Consider the following 9,386-nt stretch of genomic DNA (forward strand, 5'->3'; position numbering starts at 1 on the left):
ACGTAATAACCAATGTTTGGTTTCCTCAACAGGAAATTTTGGGTAATTACCGTCTTATAATTTAGCTTATCCTAACTATGCCCAGAGATATTCAGCGACACACAGCTAACATTCCAACACACAACGTATACAGAAGTATTAACAGAAAATAATTCCGCGTGTACTTAATAATTATTCTACCATTCAGTTGTTTTTTTAAATGATATTTAATATCTCAATAAGGAAGTTTGTAATTTCGACGTTGCCAGCTTATAATTATAACTGTTTTTTTATATTTCAGCTCACCCTAATGTTAAAGCTTTTATAACACATGGCGGGCCACGTTCCTTAGAAGAGGCGATTTTCTACGAAGTTCCTATAATTGGGTTACCAACAGTGCGTTCTAGAAAAGTTTTTATTAGTGAAATAACTCGATATGGAACAGGAGAAATTTTGGATATTTATTCTTTAGACAAGGAGACTTTGAAACAAGTGGTGGCTGAAGTAGCAACCAACAATAAGTACGATTGGCTTTTTACCGTAATAAAATTACTTATTAGCGTCACAGTACACAGTAAAGTTACGTCAAAGTAAAGGTAGCTTATCTGTATAATATTATAGAATTCGATTAATTTGCTTTTAAGCCAGGTTCATGTTTAAGATCGTTCAATTATTGATGTGATTTATCTGCTCGGTCCCTATTGAGACATCATTTCATTAAATTGTTTAAATTACAATTCATTTAATATCTGTATTATTTTATAGGTATAAGAATGATATGATTAAATTGAAAAGTATGGTTGTGAGCCCCGTGATATCCGGTCCCGAGAACGCTGTCTGGTGGACGGAATATGTTCTACGCAATGGAGGCGCGAAGTATCTGCGTTCTCCAGCAGTTGGAATAACATTCGTTAAATACTATATGTTAGATATCGCTAGCATCTTGATTTCAATATCGTTTACTTTACTTTTGGCAACCTATTTCATTTTGCGAGCAATTTTCAGACGACTTTGTTCCCGCTTTGTAAATAAATTTGGTAATACAGGAAAATATAAAGCATTGTAATGTAAACAGCTACATTCCTTGAGTTAATTTATTATTTTCTGTTAATATAGTATTCAAATTAAAATATATGATTAAATGAATATGTTTAATAAATATGGATTTCATGAATGTCATCGGAATATACAGCTTTCAAATAATTTATAATGGTGCCACTATTAACATTTGTAAGTGTATCAAATTATTAAAGCTTAATTGTTTTCTTATACTATTATTCAAATCACAACCTTCACCGAATACCATTGTAAATAATAATAGTATTTTAGTTAAAAATAAACCCAAAAAGACAAGATTTAATGGTAAAATCAAATATATTGTCTTCTTTATACAGAATATACGTGATAAGGAAATTATTTAATCCTGACGATCCCAATCCAGGATCATAAGAATATATTCTTCTGAAATTATTGTATTGTCACCGATCCTTATTATGTACACACAAGGAGCTGTCCATTAAACGGGGGTCAAAATTGAGTCTAAAGCAAGTTACAAAGGGCAGCATTGTATATGAATATATTATATCCTACTTATTACATTATGATACGAATTGTAATTATAAAAAATACTCTTAAATATCAGTCGAGATTTTACTCAAACCGAGCTCAAATGCCTTGTTGCTATTTGAAGTTAATAGTTGACAGATTATGTCAAATGTCTACAAATTGTCAAAATTTGAGTTTCGACTTTCGAGTTCCGTAAATATACTTTTGTTTTGGGAATTTGAAAATAATATAAAATAAAATTGAATTGAATTGAAAATAATAAAAAATTGAGAGCATCTTAGTTGAGCGTTCAATCTATCAGTGTATGTCGTTTATTGTAAAGATACTGTTATTATAATAGCTAACAAGTTCTTGGTCGAATTTGTCTTCATACCCAGAAAACATGTCGACAGTACGAACTTGCCCTGGACTTTATTGTGGCCGAACAGAATTATCAGATAATTCCTGGAGTGAATGTGGAGCCTGTCCTCGAGGATATAGGACCAATGCATCGAGCTATTGTGTTGAGTGTGCGGATGAGCCAACCCTATACGACTGGCAGTATCTTGGTTTTATGGTACTACTGCCTTTAGTTCTGCACTGGTTCTTTATTGATATGGTCGCCCCTGGAAAAAAGTAAGATATTATGTATGAACTCCATTTTCAGTAATATCCAATTTAAATATTTGTTAATACAATCAAATCTTGGGTACCTAAAAACGAAAGCACTTGCTTTTAACTGTAACTAAGTAAATATCAGGTGTTTATACTCTGTTGCAACTGGTGTGAATTTAATAAAAAATAAATGATGTTAAAACCTGTAGTTTATAGCATTATAAAACTAGCTGTTCCCCTCAGTTTCACTCGCTTAGTGGTCCCTGTGTTATTCCAATTGTCCAGCTATCTATGTACCATATTTCATTGGAATTGGGTCAGTAGTTTTTGCATGAAAGAGTAACAAACATACACATACACATGAAATGAAATGAAATTCTTTATTGTTGTTTTGTTGCAAAAGGCAGCCTTATCACTAGATAGAGATCTACACATACATCTATCCTCACAAACTTTTGCATTTATAATATTGGTAGAATAACAACACATATTATGACTATGTGTTTTATATTTCAGAAAAGCAACAACAGTGACACAACACTTCTGTGCACTTCTGGAAGTATTGACAGGAACAATAGGCGCACTATTAGTGTTGCCGCCAACAGGGTCATTGGCTCTACATGTGTGTACACCAAAGGCCCTGTCTGACTGGTATACCCTGCTGCATAACCCTCAACCAGATTATAAGGAAACTCTGCACTGTACACAAGAAGCTGTATATCCATTGTAAGTTGTTGAATACATTGTGGGACAATTCATATATATGAAGCCAATGCAATAGTTACAATTTGGTTCTGAATATTACAAGGTAGTAGTAGAAAGAAAGGAACATATGCATGAATTGTCAGAACCATTTTGATCTTGAATTAAGTTAATAAAAATTGAGTACTTCTCTGGACAGTACTCTCTACATTTATATTTTTAACTATATAAACATTCTTTTCATCATCACCATTTCATTTTTATAGTTCAATCAGATGCCTTTTAATGTTCTTAAATGTATGTTCTATTTCAGATATACCATAGTTCTACTGATATATGCATTCAGCCTTCTATTAACTGTGATATTGAGGCCAATTTTGCTTGCTTGGCTAAAGAACAATGCTGGCAAGCAGGCTATCTACAGTGCTCTCTACTTCTACCCCATACTGGTCCTCACTCACACTGTGGCAGCTGGATTGATATGTAAGTTTATTTATGGACTTTTGTACTGTAAATTATGTTCTATTAAGCAATTATTTTGTATTCTCTGAACATAAAAAAACTCTAAACTTAATTTCGGTACCATAAACCTATTGCCACAAAAACTACTGAAAAATAAATTCTTTTTTGCCTCTGTACTAAAATCTGCTTTAGTTTATAAATATTGGATGGTTATAATGGAAACAATATGCAAATGGAAAACTGTATTCAGTATTAATTTGTTCCAGATTGTGCATTTCCCTACATAATTATAATTATATCAATGATGACATCAGCATCACATTTCTCGATAAAAATAGATCAATCAGCACCAGCTCTACTCGTTTCATCCGTGAAAAACGCAAGGAACCTCATAATTCTTCTTGGCCACTGGCTAATACATGCATATGGCATCATATCGTTAACTGGCTTCAAGGAACTATGGTATCTTACGCTGGTGCCAGCTCCAGCTCTGTTCTACATCCTAACCGCGCAATTCACGGACCCAATGAAGATTCACAATGATTGACTAGCACGGAGCACTTTAGAGAAAATGGTGCTTTTTTGATCTTCCGCTGCTCCCAATGAAGAGCCGCGCCGTGTTAGGCGCAGACAAAGACATTATAACAATGATTCGAGTTTGTTTACAAATTATACGTGGTAAACGTATCGAAAGGTCACTTTGTAAAGTTGTGAGTTTACTAGCTACTGACGAAATAAGGTGTTAAAGAACTGAACTGATATTGGAGTGCATGAGGTGTATAGAACATTAATTAATGTGGTTTGCACATGTGATATCTATTGTAAATATATTATATAGTAGTGATTATTTTCTTTCTAATATAAACAAATTTTCAGTGATAGTTTAAAAAATTATCCTATGGTTGAAATATAATTTTTAATATAAACTTAACTCATGTCATAGAATAGTATTCTTCATAAAAATGGAATTATGTAGATACTATGAAAGTTTCAGGTAATAGAGTTATTAATATTCTTACAATATTTGTACGAAATAATTCAGAATTTAGAATTAATATTATCGAGTGCAACTAATTGAATAAATAATAATTGTTATTTTGCATCAGTTCCAATGTTTTATTGTTAGTGTATATAAGAGTTGGAAAATTGGTGTCCGTTTCATTAACATAAGACTTATTATTCATGAAATAATTGGAATCGCTAGTTGCAAATAAATTATTGTAATCTAAATTTTTATTAAGATAATGCTGAATTAATCAAATTTATAATTTACAAAATAATAATAAGTTGTAAATAGTCATATCATTATATACAATTCTTAACTTAGTTAATGAAATATTGGCAATGTTTAGCTAGTTGGGATATGTGAAATGTTGGTTAACTAGATTTTGTAGTTTGTACGATTTTATCTGCACACAACATGCAGTCTGTGCACAACATGCAGTATATAATAAAGGGAAGTATAATAGAGTATAGGGAATTTTTTAAATATAAATTCTTTACATTGTAATCTGGGGATACCATGACGTCTTAAATCACTCTAGCTTAAAGATGTCATGGTTATCCCTTGTAGGCAAAAATAATCCATGTTATTAGTAAATAATTTAGATCAGTAGATTTTTGTACATAAAATATAAAAGTATACATTCATATCTACTATAATATAATAAATCTATAATAATAAAGAATTTGAATTTGAAATTGATAAAAAAGTGTAAGTACGACTACTCAAGGGTTTGCATATGAGTTGACACAATATGTATATGGTACAAAATATAATGTAAATTGTACAGTGTACATGGCACATGAAATTCCTAAAACTTTCGTTAAGGAGTGTTATATAATTTATGTATGCATATTTCCATATTTATTGCTATGAATAAGACTTTAAAAATCTTGTTCTTGTTGAATGTTTCTAGTGGATTTTTTTCATTAAGTTTAGAAATATGGATGAATGGATGTATGGATGTTTGTTACTCTTGTATCTTTATGAAATTAGGTACATATGTATATTGTAGTCGGGATTAGCGTCTACTTGCCCAGGCACCACGCAAGTGACACAGCGGGTTACAGCTAGTAATCTATGAAATTTTAATTACAGAGTCAGACTGATCGAACGGGGCAAAGGGTGAGACGCATGAGGAAGGAGCCCGAGTTAAATCCGCCATGTTGCTCAGGACCCTATTAAAGGGCTGTCATGCGCATTTTTCAATGTTTGCATCTTAAACTATTGTTTATTATAAATGATTAAAGGTTATATGTAATTTTGTTTTAAAAGTGGAACATAGTTTTTGTGCTGTGAGAGATTGCAAATCGTCGGCTCGTGTTAGTTAGAATCTGCGTGTTCATAATTATAATTGACCGAGTTGTGGCAACCGCGACATTATCTAGGCGTTTTCGTATACTTCTCTTATCTATCTCTATCTCTCGAGATATCGTATATTGTTTACTAGCTGTTCGCCTCGGCTTGCCCGTGCATATATAGCTTTTGTCACTCAGTGAAGTTGCAGATTTCTAATTGTGAAAGAATTTTTGGAATTTGTGAAGTTGTTTTTGCGTGAAAACGTTACAAACATACAAAAGTTTCCTCTTTATAATATTAGTGCAGATTGAGTAAGCATAAACAATAAATGGAAATAAATCCTATAACTTGTTTCCAAACAATTAAAAGTGTTCTTAAAAGTCACTCGTGTTGTATGAGAGATAGTATTAAAATAATTTTCTATCTATATTCATCAACTATCAAAAACAAAATAAAAGTATTGAATTATTGTCTGCTATTTATTTTTATGATTCCCCTTTGAAGATTTCGGGTGAATACTGTCGAAAAAAATTGTTGATATTAAATATCAATGTGTGCTTCTGAGAAAATGTTGGTGGATTCCAATGTTCGCTCAAAGGCCCTGCGCTCGTATAGTCTATAATATTATAGGCCCTTAGAAACCCTCGTATTTAGGTTTGATCGTGTTACAACAAAAATCTATGTTAATATGTATTAGAAAGAGTATTCAGTTCACTTTTTATGTGGTTTAATTTTGTTTTAATTTAATTTTACAACACCGAGATAAGACATATTTTTAAGTAATTGGATCAAAACTAACTTTGAAATAAACTCGAATACCATTATGTTAATTTTCTGAGTATAGTCGTTATCACAATCGTTATAATAAGCTTTAATAACCTATTAAAATAGAAACTTTTTATATAGTAGGTATTGCTAAAATTATAAATATAAGCTCGGATTAATGAAATTACAAAGGGCTTTTACGATTTCAGCAAATATAATTATTTTTTCTCATTACTGACTGAGATTTATGGAGGATTATACGTTTATATAAAATAAAGGAATCTAGAATATTATTTCGAACCGCGAGTTTATGCTAAATACAAATCTCGTCGACAGAGATGGGTCGGATGAGCAAAATAAAAAGAAAGGGCGGCGTTTATGGAAGGTCTCATTATTAAACGGTTTCTTTATTCTCTGACCTCAAAAAATGTCTTTTGTGTAGGTTCCTCCTCTTAATATAGGTACTTTACAATTTTATGTAACGGTAGACTCCATTACAATATGCCTAATAAGATTTATCATGCTTTTAATTGAGGCTTTCAGACTTAATACGTGTATATGAATTGAGCAGAGCATTTTTCAGCAGAGCATGAAAATATTGGATTACCGTTAGCATGCACCATAGTTATATAGTTCCTGATAGTTTTTAGACAGAGTTCCGGCCAATTCAGCCCTAAAAATCTACTTTTTAAAAACATGTCATTCAAAGCTTAAACAGCTCAAAATCTTTATCGTGACCTAGTCTTCATTTCGTCCCTCATATTGTATAATCCTTCCTACTTCCTTCTAATATTATAAATGCGAAAGTTTGTAAGGATGTCTGTGTGTCTTGCTCTTTCACGCAAAAACTACTGAACCGATTGCAATGAAGTTTGGTACGTAGACAGCTGGACAACTGGAATAACATATAGGCAACTTTTTATCCCGATATTCCTACGGGATACGTTCATGTAGTTATGTATATTAAGAGAGCTACATGAACTAAATGCATGTTTCAATAAAATAATGCCTTCAAGTATTTCATGATTTTAAAATCATGAAAGAAGAAAAACGTATGATATGCACTCATATCGCTCATGATATATTATATGCTATGTAGGTTTAGAGTGCTAATTTGATATTGTTTTCAAAATATAATGTAACAAATTTGATATAATAGAAAAAAATTCATAAATATGTTCTGAATATAAACAGGTCTTTTAATGTTTAAAAAGTACGTAATAAGTATTTTGCCAAATTATTCTACAACATAATTTTATTTATTTATACTATATACTATAGGTCTAAAACAGAATAATGAACCGTAACCTAATTATAAGTTAAACTATTAGTATAATCAACAGATTTTTATTTAATCGCGTTTTCTTATTTCTGAACTTAATACGTACGCGTACAATATGAATGTGTGTGTGTGGCCTTGTGTACCTACACACGCAGCTAAGGTTGATGCATTTCGTTAATTGTATAAATGTGTGCGTGCGTCATTTTAGCTGTTCTTAGTTCACAATAACACTAAATTAAACGGCAAAATTACTCTTCTTTAACTCTGCAACGCAAAACTAGGTTAGTGTTCGTGGACATTTCAATTTACTGGATACGCGATGGCTAAAACTGAAGTCCGCTTTTCAGATGACTGAGCATGTTTCGATTTTTCATTGAATTAGTTTTTGACTCGCAGATGCATTGCGATTTGCACAGGGTGGCAGTTTTATGGTTAAATCATATTCGTAAAAAACGATTATACAATCGGGGACTATTTATTTCTTTATGTTACAATCGAGGCTATCAGTAGTGACAAAGTTTAAAACTTTGTAAAAAAAGGGTGTGTCGAATCTTGCCAAATAAGTCGATTGTCATTCGTTTGGTGTTTTTAAGTAACTTCCCATCTATTGGGATGTCGTATAAGAATCTACAGCCGCTATCAAAGGAGCCCACTTGAAGAAAAGTTTCGCGCGACTTCTGTAAATTGTAAGTAAACGAAGAGTTCCACAATCGCGGAGCAAGTCGGGCGGGCACGTCGACGGCTCTAACTTTGCCAAGTTTTTCCAAGAGAATACTTTATGCGATAGAGGGCTAATAGCTATACGTAAGTCGGGGAGGGCCAATTCTTAACTTTTTAAAGAGTAAAAGACCAAAGCTTTCGCTACAAGTTTTGGAATTTTAAATCGGGTAGTTTATGGTCGAATATTCATTTAGCTAGTTGAATTTAATTTGTTTAACGTTTTTATTATTTTTTTTTTAAATTATTCTGGTGTTTTAAGGCCCTTATATTTCAGGTGTAGAAAAAATACTTAGAAATAAGTATAAAATTTACTTTCTACCTATCAATTGAGAAGTTTGTTGAACAAAAAAGGTATTTTGAATATTGTAGCGTTATTTTTTAAACATAGAAATTCCATTATAGATGGGAAAGTGAAATTTCTCTCATGCCAATACACAGGCTGCTCGTAGGTAATCATCGGTACTAGTAGATAGTGGATACACTCGCAAAAGGATATTTATCTGGAGTTAGTGTGTTATGCCTCGCTTGTGTTATGCTTCTACAGTTGTTGTTTTGTGGGGTTTGTGTCTATATAACTCCTTGATTTTCAGGCGTGAGCGTGTTCTTATTGGCAATTTGTAGCGGATTTTTTTCCCTTTTTAAATTTTCGGGTTCTTCTTTAACTTTGCGCCTTTCCTTTGTTCTTTCTATATCTGTGGTAGGTATTGGGGATTGCTTTACAGTAAACTCTTTATACCTAATTAAATTTTAGTCATGCAAACGTAAATGAGAAGAAAATGGCAGAATGTGTAATAAAAGAGTGCGTTATTTTCGCTTATTTCACATTAAATAGCCATTCAAATTGGATAGGCAGGTAATTATTGCAAAATAATTAAGTTAAATAACATTTTAATAGCTGGTGACATAACCAGACATATTTGTGTGGTGAAGTCAATAAAGACAAAAGCAATATTATTATCAATGGTACTTTCGCGCTCGCAGGCAGCGCAGCTGTGAAATAATACCTACTTTCAG

At 32.1% G+C, this 9,386-nt stretch overlaps 2 protein-coding genes across 2 annotated transcripts in view; both read left to right on the top strand.

Moving 5' to 3' along the window:
- The window catches only part of LOC119828626 (UDP-glycosyltransferase UGT5-like), a 3,163-nt gene extending 2,118 nt beyond the window's left edge, over window positions 1-1,045 (top strand). The window contains exons 3-5 of the mRNA XM_038350847.1: window positions 1-42; window positions 281-500; window positions 745-1,045. Coding sequence (XP_038206775.1) covers window positions 1-42; window positions 281-500; window positions 745-1,045 — 563 coding nt within the window. The remainder of the gene's footprint in view (window positions 43-280; window positions 501-744) is intronic.
- Window positions 1,046-1,777: 732 nt separating this feature from the next.
- Window positions 1,778-6,057, top strand: LOC119828766 (JNK1/MAPK8-associated membrane protein). Its single transcript, XM_038351010.1, has 4 exons — window positions 1,778-2,160; window positions 2,656-2,865; window positions 3,155-3,324; window positions 3,570-6,057. The coding sequence occupies exons 1-4, from the start codon at window positions 1,928-1,930 to the stop codon at window positions 3,848-3,850; spliced, it is 894 nt and encodes a 297-aa protein (XP_038206938.1). The 5' UTR covers window positions 1,778-1,927; the 3' UTR covers window positions 3,851-6,057.
- Window positions 6,058-9,386: the final 3,329 nt, after the last annotated feature.

The sequence above is a fragment of the Zerene cesonia genome, chromosome 8 (genome assembly GCF_012273895.1).
Source record: "Zerene cesonia ecotype Mississippi chromosome 8, Zerene_cesonia_1.1, whole genome shotgun sequence".
In the NCBI taxonomy this organism is placed as follows: Eukaryota; Metazoa; Arthropoda; class Insecta; order Lepidoptera; family Pieridae; genus Zerene; species Zerene cesonia.

Coding starts and splice junctions, on each gene's coding strand:
- LOC119828766 (XM_038351010.1), top strand. CDS start 1,928: ATGTCGACAGTACGAACTTGCCCTGGACTTTATTGTGGCCGAACAGAA. Junction 2,161..2,655: donor ATGGTCGCCCCTGGAAAAAA/GTAAGATATTAT, acceptor TTTATATTTCAG/AAAAGCAACAACAGTGACAC. Junction 2,866..3,154: donor CAAGAAGCTGTATATCCATT/GTAAGTTGTTGA, acceptor GTTCTATTTCAG/ATATACCATAGTTCTACTGA.